Raw genomic sequence first — 20854 nt, forward strand, 5'->3', positions numbered from 1 at the left:
CACTCTTATCACCTTTTTTATACAGTGGTTTAATTAAGTTTTTTTTTTAATTTGTTAGGTACTTCCCCTTTTTCAAAAATCAGTTCATAATATTCAATAGCTTTTAACCTAAGAGCCATCATATTTAAGAAACTCATTTACCACGCTATCAGCACCTGGATCCCTATTATTTTTTAATCCTTTTAGTACCGTCGCTAATTTTTCCTCCCAAAACAGATCTTCCTTCACATCCAAGGTATCACAAACTTTTTCATTTTCCTCTATATCTTTCCTCTGAATCTCTATCCCGGTCTAGCACATTCTCAAAATGTTCTGCCCATCTCTCTTCAACTCTTTCCTTACCACTAATTGTGGCCCCGTTCCTATCTTTAACTGGGACAAGTCCGGATTGACTTCTCCCTCTCAATTTATTAACATGCCATTGCAATATTTTACTATTATGCCGTCTAGCTGAATCCCTCAGATCCTCGGAAATTCCAAGGCCTCCACTTCCCACCTCTTTAGTTCATATTTTAATGCTTTCTCCACTTTTTTACATTCCTTTTGTTTTCATGTGATATTTCACTCAGATAATTCTTGTACAAGCCCCTTCTCCTCTCTATTAAACATTAAGCTTTTTCACTAATATTCCTAGCTGCTGTCCTAGCTTTTTTCCTTGAGCAAATATTTAACTACCGTTGAATTTTGAGTTACTAGTCAATTTTAGCTTCACTGAATTTTAACTTCACTGAAATTACAGCCGATACCAAAAAAATTACATAACAAAAGGTTAGGGCTAATAACTTATCTTCGGGAATGATCCTTTGGCTACCTTTTCAGTTAATAGTGAAACTATTTTAAACAAGCTGAAGTACAGTATTTTGACCGATTTCACAGCTTAAATTTGTACATTATTTGGTTTTACAAGAGTAATTAACGTAGCTTAAATTCTAAGGGGCTACGAAGACATTTTCTCCCCAAACCGAGGTTGTTGTTTTACTTCATTTCATTTTTTATTTCAACTCCGCGATGAATATTTATTATGTATTCAATTTCCAGCCATGTTCTCATTTCTCTGATTATATTCGAAGCGTTAAAGAATAAATTTTAAACCTGGGCACTCCATCATAGCCTGCGAATGGGAATTTAATCCTCGATGGAATGTGTTGCAATCATAAATATTATTTTTCTTGTTGATTTTTCCATTTTGCAAACTTGAAGGAATCAGCCAATCTTTTTCATTTAAATAAAAACCAAGATTAAATGTATATAGGCCACTTAATAGTGGCCTATTAAGTAGAATAGATATGGGGCTAGATGCACACATTACCTTCCCAATCCACATAGTCCAAAGTTTGAGGACATCAGCCCTTCTTCCGCACTGTAAGTATTTGTCTCCAACATCCCACTTGGTATCGTAGAACTTATCCTTTTGAAATAAATAGGTTGCAGAAGCCGAGTTGGAATCCTGGAGGATTGATTCATGCTGCAACACAAAAACGAAAAACTTTTATCTTTTATAAACAAAATTTGTTAGCTTTGTCTGTTTTAATATAGAGCCATATCTTTTATTCGTTTTATTCCTAGCTAGCTTACTTTCTTTCTAAACATCATCGGCAGTGACGTAATTCATTAAGATACTTGAGGGGGGGGGGAATTTGGAGCCAACTGAAAAATAAACCCTGTAGTAATAAAAAAGGTAAAGATATACTAAAGAAAATTGACCCGTTTCTGTGTAGGCTTGAATTATGCAGGCTTATCTTTGACAAGATTTTTGAAAAAAAAAACTAAATTTCATATGAGGGGGGGGGGGTTGGCAAACTGAGGCCCGGAAGGGTGAAAAACGAGGTCTGGGAGGGGAGGTTGCCCCCCTGACCCAATACAAATTACGCTGCTGATCATCAGTCGTTCATCAGCCTTTAATCTTACCAGTTAATTGGTAGTAGAAGCAAGTTTATGTTTTCTGCTTATAAAATAAATTGTGATTTGAAAAAAGGGGACAAAACAGGGAGAGAAAAAAATAGAATGGATAACCGTCGGTGTTATAATTAGGGAAGGCAAATAAGTGTGTTAAATTGCGAATTCCTATCTCTAGTTCTTAGATATCATCTTTTTTGTCAATGTATTATTTTCCTATTTATGTCAGCATTTAAGACTTACTGTGTTTTTTTTTTCTGAATGGGGTATTTTAAATGAAGGGCAATTTGTAGCTTATTTCACAGTAGCAACCCCCTTCTATTGTTTGGTTATTTTGGCTTGCTTTAATAATTAAGGGCTATTTTAAGTTTAAATCTTTAAAAGAAAAAAAGAAGAAAAATCTTTGATTTAAAAAATCTAAAACCCGATCGCTTTCTTTTTTATTTAATTTTTGTTGTTATTGACAACTGTAAAACTATCTAGTCTATATCAGAGAAAAATATAAGCCAAAGGCTTGGCTTCGTTGGCTCTTCGCGGTAAAAAAGCAAAGTTAGTCGGCAAAAGAATATATATTGCGCTAGGAGCTAAGCATTTAGTAACAAAAATACTCTCAGTTTTTACATTTGGACATCTTACTTCAGTTTCCTTTCAAACAGGGAAGTTATATACATTCTTGGCCTATGCTGGTCTGACTGTCAATAGTGTGGGGAGGGGATGGGAGTTGGACAGTTAGAAATTTCTTCTTAGTCCCCAATTCCTTTAAATTTCTGTGGTTTTTCAAACTTTTTGTCTTGGAGGGGGAGGGTGTTATAAAGAGTGCCCATATAAATTTTTACCAGCTGGGGTGTGGGAATTTTTTTTTCTGGATGGGATCAGGTTTTCCTTACAGGGGAAGCAAAAGTTTTATTCCGGCTGTTATAAAATTTTGGGCATTTCGCGTATTGTTGGTCCAGAGAAAGCCGAAGCCCTGTGTCATCCTATTTGGACGCTCTAGACTAGAGTGTAAGGATGGGGTGGGTTATCATTCCCGTTCCCTACGCACTTTGTTCACAATTATGACTGTTGAGTACTGTGCAAGATGATTCAAAGTCAACTTCCAAATTATAGCATATGCTATAATATCGCTAATTATGTATGCATTCCAGTTTAGATCTTAGGGGTAAAGCGTGCCATCATGCGGTAGTGGGGCACGGAACTTTAGAGATAAAATGTGAGAGTGATTGGCAATTCTAAATCCATTGCTTGTCTTCGAATTTATCTGATTACCTGATAGGATTTTAGCCGTTTTAGTCAAATTGGCATTTTCTACTAAAGAACAGGATGAAATTGGCACATGCGCTGTGGCACCATTTTTGTAGAAACAAGACAAATCTCTTATGTAAATTATTTTCCATGGTTGCTTCTGAGCTTGGTGAAAGTTATTCATTTGGGATTAGTATACTAATCACAGTATTTTTGACATTACATTTATCCTGACTCTTAAATAATATTAAAATAATACTCCTTACTACAGTTCTTTACCACGAACTGTTTGATCATTTTTCAATTTGGCTTAGTGCAGGCTACATATCAATATTTGTTTGGTGGTAATCGCCCTCAAATCTGCTGCCAAAGGGTATGTCATGATTAAAAAAGAATATGCAAAAAGATTTCTCATTTACCTTTATCATTGTGGCCATACTGCCACATAACCCCTCTTAGCCCAAGGAAAGCATAAAATTAAAGAGAAAAATGAAGCCGTTTGATCGAATCTGATCATCGCAAGTCAGTCTCTAGAAGGAATTAAATAATAAAAAAAGTTTTTCCAATTGAACGCAAGGAAAAACATTGAAACTTAAAACGAACAGAAATTATTTTGTTTATGAGGGGCGCTGCCACCTCCTCAATTCCTTGCTGTTCGCTCTAAAGGTTATTAGTACTTTAAAAATGCTTGTTATTCTAATTAAGTGGCCCGTTTGTTTCAGGAGTGGATCTTAAAAAATTGGGACAAAAAGTTAAACTTTAGCGTTAAGAATGAGATATTAAGGAGTGGACAGTGCCCCTTACAAATGGAATAATTTCTGTTGCTTAAAGTTTTGATGTTCCTCCTTACTCTCAGTTGAAAAAACTTGTCTTTTTAAAATCTATTTTCTGATCCTTTTTTAAATTAATGCCCCCCGCCTCCTTGGAAAATCAACCATCACACAAAAAATTCGTCCATTGAAGATTCTTCCCACTTAAATTCCTCCACGGAAAATTCCCCCCAAAAAATTTCCTGCGGACAGCTGCACCTGGAAAATTCTCCTCGGCCTGCTTTCATTTGAAAGAAAAATTTTTTTTTTTTGGTTTAATTTAAAATTTTTTTTCAAATTATGCCAGAAATCCTCGCCCCGGTGGAAAATTTTTCCCGAAAACTTCCTCCTTCCCTAGGGGAAAGTTTCTCTTGCGGAGAGCTTCCGCAAACAATTCCAACCCTGCTGAAAATCCCTCCAGATATTTTGCTTGGAACATCTCCACATATAAAACCGAGTTGCCAAAGAGAAGTAAAACAAGTAAAAAGGATATAATACAACAATCCTGGCAAATTGTCCCTGTGTAAAATTTTTCCTGGAAATTCCACCCCTATCCTCGAAGACTTCCCTCTCCATGGAAAATTCCCCCCTGAAAAATCCCTTACAAAAATCTCTCCCCCCAAAAAATGTCTGTAGACTTTCAAATGACAAAACTAAATGTAAACAATGGACAAGTTTCATAACTTGCAGCCCTTTCTCCAGGGACTTTGTGGGTTCATGTCATCCCCCTAAGTGCAGTTATTGGACCTTTCAACTATGCTAAGTAAAATGGCTATTTCAAAATTTCGATTAGATAGCTTTGGGAAAAAGGGGGCGTGGGAACGAGGCTATTTGCCATCTATTCTTTTTGTTTGTATAAAGGGTGCAAGAACTTTTAATTTCCGTTCGAATGAGCCCTCTTTCGATCTTCTAGGACCGTTAGTTCGATACGACCACCCTTAAGGAAAACGAAAAGAAACAAATAGAAACAAATAAACACGTATCCTTGATTTTTGTTCTGGCAAAAAAATCCATATTTGTTTAGATGGAAGCTCCCAGCCTAGACAATAGGGTTCTCTGATATTTCTATTGAACACTGTTGCTATTTTTTATCTTAAGAAATAGTGGATGGTGTGAAAAAAAAACTTTGAGGAGACCACAACTAGTGATTCCCAGAAATTGTGACTGGTTGAAGCTAAGCTCAGATATTTAATTCATTATCCCAATTTAGACCAATATTGAATCGACTGACAAAAGGGCCATATTTTAGCTTAAAAAGTCCCAATATCAACCCAATTTGAAAACATAGTAACTTAATTGTTTATAACAAATTGAATTGTGGAGTGTACATTATGGATGTAGGTTACTTCTTATGTGTTTTTTAAAAAGGAATTTTTTTTTATGTTTCATACAATAATTTTCGTTTCTATGTAAGAGAATCTATTAAGAAGTTGCTTTGTTTCGTAGTTAACACGAAGCCGTTCAAGTCATGAGGCTTATTGGCAAAAGTATTTTATTGATATCCATGCTAAAGAGAGATTCCAGTCAGACGGTTTAGTTATTGTGTATTTTTACCATTTACAAGGCTGTTTTTTAGTACCTTCTGAAAACTTAAGGAGTGAATGTATGTTTCAAAATCTTGGCGGCAAAACTTGTTTTTTTTTCAATGTCTTACATGAACATACAAAAAAAGAAAGCATTGTTTCTCTGAAAATACACCCCTCTCAAAAAAGGTATTTGTCTAAATATAGGGAGAGGAGGCGAAATCTAGGGAGAGTATAAATAGAGCCCCCACGAAAAATATGTTGCTACTGGTTTCAAATAGCCTCTGGAATGAGAGAATTTCTCCTGTCGACCAGGAAGCTGTACCGACACAGATTTACTACCCTGGAAAACTAGAGCCAGAGTAATTCCAAAAGTGGTCTCTATGCGGATTGAATATTTTTTCAAGTATTGCCTCCTAGTTCTAAGGCTCTACTTCTTCTCGGGAGCAATCTTTTGTCATCGTAATACCCTTGTGCCAAGTTTTGCCGATAAGACGGTTTTAAGAACATATTTTGGACCGGCTACCTTTAACATTAGGGAATTAGATTTACCCCTCTGATGGACTCTCTTCTTCTAAACTTACTGGTTCCATCACCAAAACAATACATTTGCCATTAAAAAAATTCTTGTAAAAAAAAATAAAGTAAAGATAGAAGTTTGTCATGGATCACTAGCCGGAACTAACATCAATGATGATTTACTGACGTAGAAACATAAATATAAACAAATTAGATATGCCGGGTGTTTATACAACATGGTACGGTAAGACAATTATACCAACAGGTTGTTTGCTGTGAAAATAAACCGAAGAGAAATATTTTCTTTCCAACATTCCGACAAAAGAAACAAACTGAATTATTTCGACTAGATGCTCCTTTCATTGCTAGCACTTGAAGAAACACCTGAAACTTAACAATACACTTAAAAATGAACTAAACATTCTCTTATCATACCAATAGATTAGAAAAAGAATTTACTCTTAGATAATAGGATTGATTCCCTTTTAGAGGTTAGTAAGTCAGTAGATGCATTCATCTTCTTTGCTTTAGAAAATATGACTTGATTTTTGAATGTGTTTGTAAAACCTTAATCCATTAAAATGCTAATTCTATCCCATGCATTGGTTAATTTAGAATCTTTTCTTTTAGAATTAAAAACATAATTATTGATTTTCCTAATCATCTTGAAATTTTTCTTTTTTTTCTTTCCAGTATTCCTTGGAATGCTTTCACTTTGGCGAAAAAGTGAAAAGCTCTATAACAAAGCAGTTGACAAGAGAAAGTTCATGACAGAAATAATTTTGTTTTGGGACAGCCCTAGCTTATGAGGGGTGTTCAGGGATAAAGTATAATAAAAGGGGGCCAATTAGTTGGAGCTGTAGCAGTGCGGTCCGAGCTAGGCTTTAAATACTCTTGATTAGAAGATCTAGTCCTAAAAATGCACCAAACCGTCATACGTGATTGGAGCTTTTACTGTTGATAAATTGCTCTCTACTCTCTCTCTCTCTCTCTATCTCTCTCTCTCTCTCTCTCTCTCTCTCTCTCTCTCTCTCTCTCTCTCTCTCTCTCTCTGTCTTTCTATCTCTTAGTGATAAATTTGATGTAGCTTTTTCTAATTTTAAGGCTATTAGGGGACTTTCCGCAATATTTTGCCTAGGGAGCCCGCTAGGTCTCCAGCTGTCATCATTTATTGGCTAAGCACTTTATATTTGTGAACACAACGTTTGGGGCGCCAAAAGTTTAAAAGCCCTTTTTGATCAATTTGCTTAATTTTCCAAATTTTTTTTTTATCGTGGAATAGAAAAAAAATAGAAGTTTTGAACACATTTAGATCTGAAAAAGTTCAAACATAACTTTGCTTGATTTTAGAACCAGTTCTTATTAATTTCACAGGCTGAACGTATTAGTCTATGTTGTTCACTGAATGTTATGCATTTGTGTGCACATGCAAATTTATACAGTAACACTTACAAGAGAGATAATCTATTCTTATTTCGATAGAATGGAAGCCACTTCAAGCAACATTACAATATAATATGAAGAACATGAATATTTATTTTGATTTCAAACCAATGTTCAGGATTTATAACAGCAGCAAAAGTAAAACAAAATAGCTAGCCAACTCCCAAGTAATGTATACCTGCAACAAACTTAAGTGATGCAGAAATTACCTTTTGTTAAATCATTTGTTTTCTTTTCTGTTCTTTGTGTGGCAATTTTATTTGATTCTTTCCGTTCATTCTCTTGGGCAATACAATTATGTTGTGACGAATTCTAATATTTGTGAGTTGTTTTAAATTTACCCTCATTTTGAGATCTAACGGATTATATCATGAAAGGAAGGCACTTGAATCTTTGCCACTATTAAATAAAAAAAAAACAAGTTTTTTTAACGGAAAGTAAGGAGCGACATTAAAACTTAAAACGAACAGAAATTACTTCGTATGTGAAAGGGGCTGCTTCTTCATCAACGCCCCGCTCTTCACGTTAAAGTTTAACTCTTTCTCTTAACTCTACTTTTTAAAACAGTAAAAACTTTAGCGTAAAGAGCGGGGCGTTGATGAGGAAGCAGCCCCTTTCACATACGAAGTAATTTCTGTTCGTTTTAAGTTTTAATGTCGCTCCTTACTTTCAGTTAAAAAACTTTTTTTTTATTGAATTTCTGAACGTTTTTGAATCAATGCATGTTTTGATTTTGGCTCTCCGCAGATGAATAATTAAAACGAAATTTACATAATTTTTTTTTCGGCTAAATGGCTTTCTCATAGTTTTGATCGAATGATCTTGAGAAAAAAGGAGAGGGGAGGAGGCCTAGTTGCCCTCCGGTTTTTTGGTTACTTAGAAAGGCAACTAGAACTTTTAATTTTAACGAATGTTTTTATTAGTAAAAGATATACGTAACTTATAAATTAGATTACGTAACGAACTTCTGTATTCTCATGTTTTTATTACGTATATGAGGGGGTTCACCCCCTCGTCAGTACCTCGCTCTTTACACTGAAGCTTAAATTTTTTCCCAATTTCTTAAGAATGACCCCTGAATCACAAAAGGCGTAGAATAAATAGTTGAAATTACTAAAAATATTTTAGCGTAAAGAGCGAGGTATTAGGAGGAGGTGAGCCCATCACATGCGTAATAATTTCTGTTCTTTTTAAGTGTTTTAATTTTGCTTCTTACTTTCAGTTGAAAAAACTTTTTCATATTTATTTTTTCATTATAATTTTTTTTTAAATAATGCTAGAAAATCCTGCGCTCCCTTCATGGAAATTTTTCCCCGATGATCAATTCCTCCAAGGGAAGTTCCCCTAACATATCCCTCTTCTCAACCCCCCCCCCAACCAAACAATCCCCCTGAAAACGTCTCTACACTTCCAAATAACCATTATTATATGTAAGTACTTGTCAAAGTTTGTAACTTGTAGCCCCTCCCACGGGGACTGTGGGGGAGTAAGTCGTCCCCAAAGACATAGTTATAAAGTTTTTCGACTACGCTGAATAAAATGGCTATCTCAGAATTTGGATCCGGTGACTTTGGGAAAATAATTAGCGTGGGAGGGGGCCTAGGTGCCCTCCAATTTTTGGTCACTTAAAAAGGGCACTATCACTTTTTATTTCCGTTAGAATGAAGCCTCTCGCAAGATTCTAGGACCACTTGGTCGATACAATCACCCCTGGGGAAAAAAAACACAAAAAAAAACTAACAAATAAACACGCATCCGTGATCTGCCTTCTGGCGAAAAATGCAAAATTCCACATTTTTGTAGATAGGAGCTTGAAACTTCTACAATAGGGTTCTCTGACACGCTGAATCTGATGGTGTGATTTTAACTTGTCACTTGGACTTGTCACTTGGAAAAAATCACTTGGTGTGATTTTGTGATTTGTGAGTTAAGGTTCTATGACTTTTAGGAGTTGTTTCCCCCTATTTTCTAAAATGAGGCAAATTTTATCAGGCTCGTAACTTTTGATGGGTATGACTAAACTTGATGTATTATTGATGTAAACTTATATATTTAAAATCAGCATTAAAATGCAATTCTTTTGATGTAGCTATTTATATCAAAATTTAATTTTTTAGAATTTTGGTTACCATTGAGCCGGGTTGCTCCTTACTACAGTTCGTTACCACGAACTGTTTGATGAGGCAGAATCTCGGCGTCTTACGTTCTGAAGTTCATTGTGAATTTTGCAAATCATGTTTTTAAAAATTGGGTTCAAATTAGAAAGGTTTCTTTTCTCCCCAATAATTGAAAAACACCGCAAGTCACTGGTATCACACGTCCCTTCCATGAATGTAAGTGCCACCGTAGACAAACCTTCCATTTGAGTTCTGTTTATTTTTGGTTTAAGCCATACTATAAATGTTTGGTTACAATAATGCCGCTGAATAATCTTTCAGAGGCAGCACCGTCTACTTTAAGAGCCATATTTCTGCAACATTTTTTTTTTCACCCGGCACCTCCGTATGGAAATATGGTTGTAAACACTTTTTAGGGGCCCCATTTGATTGGAAAGTGAATTTTATAGTACCATTTTTCAAGAGTGAAATTGACTGGAGGGTAACCAGCCCCCTTTTAGTGTCCTTTCTGCAATCCGAACCCCGATAATCCCCATGGCAACCGATTGAAATTTAAGGTACCCATTTTGTTAAAAATAGTAGAAAGGTTCAATAAGTATATCTCATAGGACACAATGACGACTGTTTGACTTTCACTGCCCCAGATGCAAGGACTATAAATATTGCAAATCGCCACTTGTTTACACGCAGGTACTCTAATGGGAAGAGTGTGTCTTATTTGATGTTTGGTGTGTAATTGGCTCGACACATTTAGGGATTGTTCTCTGGGTCTAAAAGATCAAATGTTTTGTTGTGTCTGAGGCTGTTGCTGTTGCTGAGGGCTGAGATGGACCTGGAAACTTTTTCACTAATCAGTCCGAAACTTCCAGACGTAAGCCCTTGGTCCAAGAGAAGCCTAATGCACAAAGATTGTTCGCGAGGCGACTCCCCTTTAAAAGAGGCCAACATGTTTTTTTGAGAACTTCACTTGTGTGTGTATGTGTGTGTGTGTGTGTGTGTGTGTGTGTGTGTGTGTGTATGTGTGTGTGTGTGTGTGTGTGTGTGTGTGTGTGTGTGTGTGTGTGTGTGTGTGTGTGTGTGTGTGTGTGTGTGTGTGTGTGTTGTGTGTGTGTGTGTGTGTGTGTGTGTGTGTGTGTGTGAGTGTGTGGGAGGGGCTCAATGCGTTTGTTTCCATCCATCCTAATTTTTTTCACTCTATGCTGCTATGGAACATAGAGTCTGTTCGTGGGCAAGCAGCAAGTTAAATAAAAACTCACTGTATGTTGCCAGATTACCAAAATAGCCTGTTCACAATATCCTGGGAAAGGCTTGGGAAATCAGGTTAAAATGTTTAGGAAGTTTTTTTTTGGGGAAGGATCAGGTGAATATCAAATGTTACCATAAGGGATAGAAAACAGTCTTACATTTGTCTAAAAGTTTTGACATGTTAATCCACGGTGGAACTAGATTCTATTCTCGGTGAAACCATTATGCAGATCGAAATAAACTGTGTGTCTCCTGTTTAACAAAACGGGGTATCCACAATATTTTAAGAGTGGCTTTAGAGACTGTTTTTAAACTTCCTGAGGTGCTAGTGAATAGAGTAGACATCAAATTTTTACTTCGGGAGGGGGCTAAAATTATTTTCCTATGTCCACCCTAGCATTTCTGTATCCACCTAAATATTTTTCTCGTGCCTTACTGGACACATCACTTGCGCTCTGGGGCTCATTTGGGTTGTTGGGGGGATGTGATTACAACCGTTAAAATTTCTAACACAACAAAAAGAGAGAAAAAAGTTACGAAGTCACAATTGGATGTTTACCCCCCGAAAAATTTAATGATTTAATTTCATTTGCTCGGAAATAACCAAAATATACATATTATTTGTAATTTATTTCGGCAGATCTTAAGAATTTCAATTGAATTTAACAAGCAGTGAAAGAAACAAAAAACAAAACAAAAAAATCAATGCGCATATTCAGTAGTAATGCAACTTTTATGTAAAACAGAGCCTCTGTTTGTATAAGAAAGTTAGCCACGTGATAGCTCTAGTTCCAAGTGAAAAAAGAAAGAAATACATTATCAAGTCGTTATACGAGTAATTTCAGCATATTTTCTTTTATCAAGTTTAATTCTTTGAAAACAATTGAATTTATTGGGTCGTTCTGTATAAAATACACGACTATTTGCTTGGACTATTCTAAATCGGTGACACAAACTAGGTAAGGAAGCATCTTCGCCCTCTGTAAGTTTTTGTCCCTCTTATATTTCAAAAGCTAACTTTTTTTTATATTCTCATTGAAAATGACCTATTTGCGTATTTTTATTGAAAAAATACGAAAAAAGCGTAAAATTGCCCAAAATTCTGAAAAGAATTTGTCCCCCGCCCTCCAAGTTTTTCATGAATTTGAACCACTGTTCTAAATGAGCTGCAAAAATATGAAACTTTGTAATATGTATGGAAAGGAGTTCCAAAATCATTTCTTGGCATCTAAAAAAGAAAACCTTAAAGAAGCAAACACTTCATAAGGCTTTCCACAGCACTGATTTTTCCGTATTCGTCATGCTTTAAAATTATTGACTTTAGATGTCTTTGACGTACTCTAGCCACAACATTCATGTTATTCAATCTAATTGGCTGTAAGCGAAGCCTTAAAAAGATGTTATTGAATTAATAGTGCCAAGGAGATTATTCAACTTATGTACGATAAAAAATACCTTAATCGAAGTAACAACACTGATATGTCTTCTCCTGTATTATTTTCTCTGTTCTTCTCGGGTCCTTAGATATAACAAATGGTCGTTAAAATATGGGTAAGGCTATAAATTCTGAGTTCTAACACCCTTTTAAAAAACCAAAACTGATCAAATCAATGTCGCACCTTGTTGAAATAAGAATTTTTAATAAACTTGTAACCTGTTTGATTGAAAGGGCTCAAAGTGAAGCCTTTGGGTACAAAACATCTCCAACATCAAATTTCAAAACATAAGCTTGTTGTACCACCTTCGGTCAACCGGTAATCATTTGTTCAATGGACTGCACAGGTCTTATTCAATGCCGTTTGGTCAAAATTCATTATGCATAGCCTTCAACTCTCTTTGGTTGATAGCGCTTGCGATGTAGCTCCAACCTTTAAATAAATAGACCGCCTCCGACGCCCTATGGTAAAAATTACATAAAAAAGAACTAGTTTTTTTAACTGAAAGTAAGGAGCGACATTAAAACTTAAAACGAACAGAAATTACTCCGTATATGAAATGGGTTGTCCCCTCCGCAATCCCTCGCTCTTTACGCTAAAGCTTTTAATTGTTTTAAAGAGCAGAATTGTGGCAAAGAGTCAAACTTTAGCGTAAAGAGCGAGAGATTGTGGAGGGGACAACCCATTTCATATACGGAGTAATTTCTGTTCGTTTTAAGTTTTAATGTCGCTCCTTACTTTCAGTTAAAAAAAAACTAGTTTTTTTATGTAATTTCTGAACGTTTTTGAATTAATGCATGTTTGATTTTGGCTCTCCACACATAAATTATTAAAATGAAATTTGAATATTAATTCCTTTTTTGACTAAATGGCTTTCTCTCAGTTTTGATCAGACGATTTTGAGAAACAAGGGATGGGGAAGGAGGCCTAGTTGCCATGCAATTTTTCGGTTACATAAAAAGGCAACTATAAATTTTAATTTTTAACGATTTTTTTATTAGTAAAAAATATACGTAACTTAAGAAAAAACTTACGTAACAAACTTTTATATTCTTTAATTTTATTTTGTATATGAGGGGGTTTGTACCCTCGGTAATACCTCGTTCTTTACACTAAATCAAAAGTTTTGTCCCAATTCTTTAAGAATGACCCCTGAATCAGAAAGGCCGTAGAATAAATAGTTGAAATTACTAAAAATACTATAGCATAAAGAGCGAGGTATTTATCTCCTCCTAAATACCTCACTCTTTATGCTAAAGTATTTTTAGAACCCCTAATATGCGTAATAATTTCTGTTCGTTTTAAGTTTCAATGCTACTCTTCACTTTCTATTGAAAAAACTTTTCCATGTTTATTTTTTCATTGTTTTTTTATAGTAATTTTAGAAAATCCTGCGCCCTTTTCATTGAATTTCTGTTCCCCCATGACATATTTCTCCAAGGAAAGATCCTCTCACATAGCCCCCTCCCCTCAACCCCACCCCCAAAACGAAAAAAAATCCCCTGAAAACGACTGTACACTTCCCATAAACCATTATTATATGTAAACACTGGTCGAAATTTGTAACTTGCAGCCCCTCCCCCAGGGACTGTGGGGGAGTAAGTCATTCCCAAAGGCATAGTTATTATGGTTTTTGACTATGCGGAACAAAATGGCTATCTCAAAATTTTGATCTGTTGACTTTGGAGAAAAATGAGCGTGGGAGGGGGCCTAGATGCCCTCCATTTTTTTTGGTCACTTAAAAAGGGCACGCCGAATGCGATGGTGTGATTTTCGTTAAGATTCTGTGACTAGTAGGGGGTGTATTCCCCTATTTTCTAAAATAAGGCAAATTTTTTCAGGCTCGTAACTTTTGATGACAAAGACTAAATTTGATGAAACTTATATATTAAAAATAAGCATGAAAATCTGATTCTTTTGATGTATATTTTAGCATCAAAATTCCGTTTTTTAGAGTTTCGTTTACTATTGAGCCGGGTCGCTCCTTACTACAGTTCGTTACCATGAACTGTTTGATAAATGTTTAAATCCCTTCTCTTGCTCTCTTTGGTTGTCAATATATACGTTCAGTCTCCTACTCTCTGTAGTCTATGACATGTATGCTTTGTTTTTAATCTCTTTCGCTAAACAGTGCCCACGCTAGCTTATCAGCCAAGTTAGGAAAGGAGTGTAAATGCGCTGTTTCCGACTGCCTTTTATACAAAATGTGAATGCAATCTTCCACCCTCTGGTCAGCAATACTTAATCTTTTTCTCTGATCCGCTTTGGTAAACAGTTCGGAAACTCTATCTCTTATTTTCTTTAGTTAAAAATCTGTAAACTCTATTTTCAACTTATCTTTGACCAACGGTCCTTACTCCACGTCATTGACTTCCTTTGAAGCGCATGCTCATTGGCATGCTCAAGGCAGCGCATTTGATTGGCAGCGCATGCTCCGTTTCACACAAGCTTTTGTAAACAACGTGGATACCAAATTCCTAACCCCATTGGTCAAAACTCCATAAGCTATGTCACCAATCTATTTTTTTCCACCCTTTGGTCCGCAGTTATTAAAACTCAATTTCTAGGCTCCTCTGACAAACAGCACCTGTATTCCTTCTCTGGACAGCAGAGATGTGTTCGCCACATGCACCAAAGTAGCACTAAGATTGTTTTTATTTCAACAACACAAGCTTACAATAAAAATGCCATTTGGAAGCAACAACTATAAATAAATTCATGGGGGAATGCGTATATTTGCTTCCATAGTATATTGAATTTGTATTAATTATTGCTGCTTTTACTATAATTTTTTGTCGTATTGGTATTCTGGTGCTAAAGTTCAGATATATGTAAATTTTAGCTTTCAAACTCCATTCCTGTTTGTAAAGATGTTCGGTAAGGGGCTATTTTTCCCGTAGTATATTTATTTTTGTGTTAGCTTCATGCCTGCTGACTCTGCCGGTTTCAATGTTTTATTTTTGATTTGATTTGTCATGCTTTGTATGTGCTGATGACATTAAAAACAACAAGTAGAACAATTGGGAAATCTTTTATATAAGACAGTGGAATTCAACTTCAGATAAATATTTCAACCCTATATCCAAGGGCCGTCCTTAACAGAACAAATGAAAAAGAAAAACGAACAGTATAAAAGAAATCACATTAAAATACAATCTTTAAAAATAAAATATTTTCTCAAAACAGTCTCAAAAAACTTTCCTGAAGTAATGATTTGACTTACTTGATATACCATCTCAAATAAATGGTCTTTATGAGGATCCCTGCATAAAATCATCGATTTTTATTTCTCTGTATGGCGTTCTGTCAGATTTTTTCGTCCCTGAAGCTAACTAAAGCGATTTTTTGCTAAATAGTATGCGTTTTAGTTTTGCGCTGTTTTCTGTTTTTCCTTCTTTCCTTGTCGCTTGTACTCCACAGTTTTGTTTTTGATTTATGTATGTGAAAAATAAAATAATACATACATATTAAAAAAAAATTCATCACTTCTGTATTTCTTTTTTCTTCTTCCAAAAATCTTTCGTTTCCTGAAAAAATTTCATTTTTTATGCTAACATCATATGTTTATTCTTCTTTATTTATTCTGATATATAAGGAGGTAGATCAGAATTTGAGATTCTGGAATATTTAAATAAGTAAAAGAATAGTACCTTAGTTAGGAAAACAGAGCACTGTTGAGGAGCAGCAAGTAGTTTGTGAGGATTCCACGTAATGGAGTCTGCTCTTGCAACGCCACGTAACAGCCAACGGTGCTTTTGAGACATCAATGCGCCACCTCCCCATGCAGCATCCACGTGAAGCCAAAGCCTGTACTTTGAGCATATATTAGCAATGGGCAATATTGGGTCAAAAGCACCTAAAACTGTGGTACCTAAAATTAAAGTAAATGTACTATTAAGCTGACTTTAGTACTTTCATCAACGATTAAATTAACAAGAATAGAGATCTTCATATGATTTAGATCATGATCTACTCGATTATTCTCTACGATACACATAGACACATACCTCCAGTCAAGGAAGGTCCACTCCGCAATAAGCTTGGACCAGCGGCTATCATGACACAGGTGCTATCAGGCTTTAAGATTTCCTTTGGGCCTTTTTCAGGCCCCATTTTTTGTTAAACCAGCATTTTCTTTCTATTTTTCACTTGGAGTTTCCCTTGCCCAGTCATTTGCAAATCTATGTTCAAGCGGACCAGGAAACTTTTCAGCCTTTTTAGGCATTAGTTTGTTTTTTTTAGGGGGGAAGGCTTGTGCCCCTAACCTAAACATTTGTTTGCATATTAAGGACTTCGCGCTACCACATATAGATACAGATTTCAAGCTTTTTGGAAGAACTGCTTAGACCCTTTTTTTTCGGCAAATATAGTTTATTTTCATGTCTTTTTTTGTGCATATGAGTCCTATGTGCTCAAGAGCTTACAGATACAAGTTTCAAACCAGTCTAAAACAAAAACTTTTTGGTCGATTTTGAAGGAAGCAAAGTTGATTTTCAATTGTCTTGTGCATTGAGGTCTCCTGTGCCCAAGGATTAAAGGATACGAGTCTCAAGCATATCGATAAAACCTCTTTTTTTTAAAATAATTTTTAGACCCCTTTTGGGAGAAAGTCCTCAAACTGATATTTTTCCTTTGGGTTTCCTCGTCACAGGGACTTATAGGTGTAAGTTTCAAATCTTTCCTAGACAAAAAAAAGAGTTGAGCATATTTTTTGGCCTTCTAAAGCTCGCCACCACAAAAATTTAGGGCTTGCTTTACCCACAGAATAATCTCTGAAAATTTTCAAGTAGATCAAAATAAAAACAAATCGCTTTTTGCCTCCATATCGAGGGGCCCTTGTACACATCCTACAGATATGTTTCCACATTAGGGTCTCCTAGGTCCCGAGACTCACGGATACAAGTTTGAAAATTTTTCACTTGGCAATTTCTTTGAAAATGCATATTTTTATTTTCGGTTACTATGAAAGAGGTTGGTTCTTATTTGGTCGCGGTCACTGTAATTACTACTTTTTATTTTTATTTTTTTATTTGTTGCTGCACTTCTGTGAAGTTTAAATCTTTAACTTTTAATTGTGGTCTCTCTTTTATTGTGTCCTTCCTTTTATTTTACAACCCACAATGCTTTAAATACATCTTTTGCTCTTCTTCTTGGTGATTAATAGAAAAAAAATTAGCCCGTTAAGTTAAAAAATTTGTCAAAACAAACACCACCTAATATGCAAAAAAATGCTATAGTTTGTGTGAAATAATATTAAATCATCAGAGGGGGGACCCATGTTTCGCCACCTGGTGTAAGTTTTACAACACCACGTGTGACACACAGCTTAGCCATATGTGGCAAAGTTCCGCCACTTTTCGCAAGGCTTTGGCACACTTCTGTCATGCTTGGTTAGTGCCACCTTGTGTACGCGATTTCTGAAAGTGGGCACCCCCTTGAAATCATCAATATAGCGTGTGCCTACTTTTATTGGGCTGAAGATCCTATCTTTAAGTTTTAAATGTGTCAAATCAATATTCGTGAGAATCAATCACAATATGCTCTCAAAAGCTTATCAACATAGAAACTGGTTTCAAATACAAAAATCAGTGAAAAAGTCACTTTAACAAAGCCAAAAGGTTTTTGGGGATGAAAAACGCTCTCTATTCAAGAATACACGTATAGTAGAATTTGTTTTAAAAATTTAATTTATCATGGCGCTTAATTGTTTTTTTTTAAGACACGGGATTTTAAGGTCATTTTGTTTATTATTTAATTTTTGTTTGGGTCTTCAAAGAATAGTTTGAAACTTTGGTAATCTGAAGTGCTGGTAATCTAAAGTAATCTAAAGAGTTGTATAGCATATGCTTTTGGAGTTGAGGATATTGCAGCTTTCTTGAAAAAAAGTATCAAAAGAAAAATGCAGAGAATTACCAGCTGTAGCAACAACTGCAAACGGTTCAAGATCCTTGTCAATTGACTCTTTTATTCTCATTTCTAAATCAGTTGGGTCCATCCTTCCTTGTTTGTCCGTTCTAATTAAGACCAAGTTCTTTGTTCCGATTCCTAACAGGAATGTCCCCTTTTTTACTGAATAATGGGCGTCGACAGAAGTAAATAAAACCAATTTTCTTCCAGATAGACCTTCTTCCTATGAATAAAAGATAACAATTTAATAAATCCTGGCATTACTAAGGAACTTTAGTCGGCCTCTCTGGGATTTGGCTTGGAATGGATGAATTTGTAGATGTGGTAACACAGCAGCTAGAGTTTGCTTTAAACCAAGTCTGAAGAAATGCCATCTTGGCTTTTGTATCACTTTTCGTCTACTCAATAATGGTTAATTTTGGGATAACCTGAATTAAAATAAAGGTTTCATTTTGAAAATACCCACCAGGAAAAGATCCTTCTCGGTATATAGAAAATAAGTCACAATTAGACGAGCATAATTAGCTGACGATTAAAAAAAAAACCTTCCCCTCTTCGAAGGCTGATCTAAAAAAAAACCAAGCTCGCATGTCAGGATTGTGGGCTCTGTTTTAGATTTTCAAGATTCATAGTCTGTTTCTCCCCCTCCTATCCACGCTGGTAATAATCAAGCCTCGATTCAGTTCTAATGTCTCAATTACAAACCATGAAATATTCGCATGTATGTGTAATATTGACCAAACTCGGGTAAGGCAAATGTGAAATCCTTGGAGTTACTTTTTCCAATGACTTCAGCTTTGCCGCACATATTGAAAACGCTAGTCTACAGACTTTAAACGGTATGCGTAGGTTCAGTGCTAACACAGAGAGTATTAAGTATGCATACATAGCGTATGTCCGCCCCATTCTGGAATATGCGTACCCTGTTTGGGTGCCCTCAGCACTTAGAACAGTGTATCTTTGTCAGGAGCTTGAATCGGTTCAGAAGCAAGCGGTATCAACCATCTAGGGCCGCCGTGACATCCCCTACGAAAAGGCTCTGGAAGTGCTAGGACTGCCGTCACTCCAAAACCGGTACGAAGCTCTGATAATGAGTTTCGGAAAGTACTTGCTTTCTAAATCTCAGCACCATGACATTCTACCTGATCAACCTCTACCATCAAGAACGAGAAAGCAAGATAAGTTAGTTCCCGTTAAAGCAAGAACAAACCGATATGGTAATTCTTTCGTCCCGGTTTTCGTCAAAATGTATAATAAGAGTTAATATTTATAGTTTGATTTATATTTACAAGTGTAGTTTGATTTTGTATATGTTGTAAAGAAACACAAATCAGCGATAGCTGTCAAGTTTTTGCTATTAAACCTGTCTACTACTACTACTACTACTGCACCATCCCTCCAAGCGGAGCTTTTGTTGAGGGAACAACCCCCTCATATACGAATAATCTCTCTTCATTTTAAGTTGTAATGTTGCTCCTTACTTTTTAGTGAAAAAGTTTTTTTTCAAAATTAGTGTAGGACAGGATTTGGGAAGACTGTAAAGAGGGAGGCTTTGCATAGATTAGGATGGAGGAGGAGCGTGCGTAACTGTGTTGGCCTCAGGTGGCTCGGTGCTGCGGTAAATAATTGGAACAACTACCGTTCTACTGAGGCAAAATTTTGAATCTAAAATGAAATTTTAAGCTTATGTGCATAACTCTTCTAAGGGAGAGGAGTGTCCTAAAACGTGTCGCTCATGAAGCCTCATCCCCCGTGAAAAATTCAAATCATGAGTGTAGTTTCTTGATCCCTGATAATTTTTATTAGCCTGAATATTATATTAAAAACAGACATAAAATTCAATTAGAAATAAGCCATTGAACAACACTCTTTTAAAATTTAAAAGAGAGGGAAACCGGTCCCCTCAAATGTCCTTTTTCTACTATCCGCACCCCTTTACACCCTAAAATATTACATCAGAATTCTGACATAGCCATTAACTTTAAAATAGTCAAAAGATCGAATAAATATGCCTCCAGGGATGGTTTACCTCCAGGGACCCCACAGCCAATGGGCAAGAGTGTAAGTAATGCAACTTGTCTATTTATTATACAGATTTTATACAATGGAAAAAAGGGGGGTGTCTTCGATGTTGGGTATGTGCTGCGTTCGAAACTTTGAGGCTCCATTTCCTCGCTAAAAAAAATCAAATATCCTACCGATGTGGAGGGGGGTAGAGGGCCCAGAAATGACTGTCGAAGACTAATCTTTGCTATAAGTTTCTAAGCTAAGAGGAACCTATTTTAGAAACTTAATGTGCCTCCCCCCCCAAATGGGGCCTGGCTAAGGACCCAAAAAGATAATCCCATCGGGTTGATACAAGTCTCAATACACCCAATCAAATTTCAAGGTGTGGAAGGAGGCTACACTCTTCTCAAGTTTTTACTGGCAGGGGGGACACTGTATTTCATTTACCCTTTGTCGGATTAAGAATGGAACCTAAAAATTTATTGTTATTGAGATCACTGGTTTTTATTACGCAAATGTCGTTGTTTGTTAAATGCTCAAATATCTTTTAATACAATAAGATGTATTTTAACTCTGTGCGTTCTTTTTATGAAAACTAAAACCCTAGATTCTTAAAAGATCAAATATTTTTTATAAATCAGACGTATCTGAACTATATAAATCCCTATTTTTCAGAACTATATTGACTATTATTAATAAAATCAGATGTA

The 20854-nt window shown here is 35.8% G+C and overlaps 1 protein-coding gene across 1 annotated transcript in view; it reads right to left on the minus strand.

Annotated features, from left to right (window-relative positions):
* LOC136029190 (cysteine sulfinic acid decarboxylase-like) overlaps positions 1-20854 on the minus strand; it is a 59338-nt gene that overhangs the window by 14992 nt on the left and 23492 nt on the right. Inside the window, exons 3-5 of the mRNA XM_065707327.1 lie at positions 18144-18360; positions 15881-16101; positions 1310-1465 (exon numbers count right to left, since the gene is read on the minus strand). Coding sequence (XP_065563399.1) covers positions 1310-1465; positions 15881-16101; positions 18144-18360 — 594 coding nt within the window. The remainder of the gene's footprint in view (positions 1-1309; positions 1466-15880; positions 16102-18143; positions 18361-20854) is intronic.

This window comes from Artemia franciscana, chromosome 7, assembly GCF_032884065.1.
Source record: "Artemia franciscana chromosome 7, ASM3288406v1, whole genome shotgun sequence".
Classification (NCBI taxonomy): Eukaryota; Metazoa; Arthropoda; class Branchiopoda; order Anostraca; family Artemiidae; genus Artemia; species Artemia franciscana.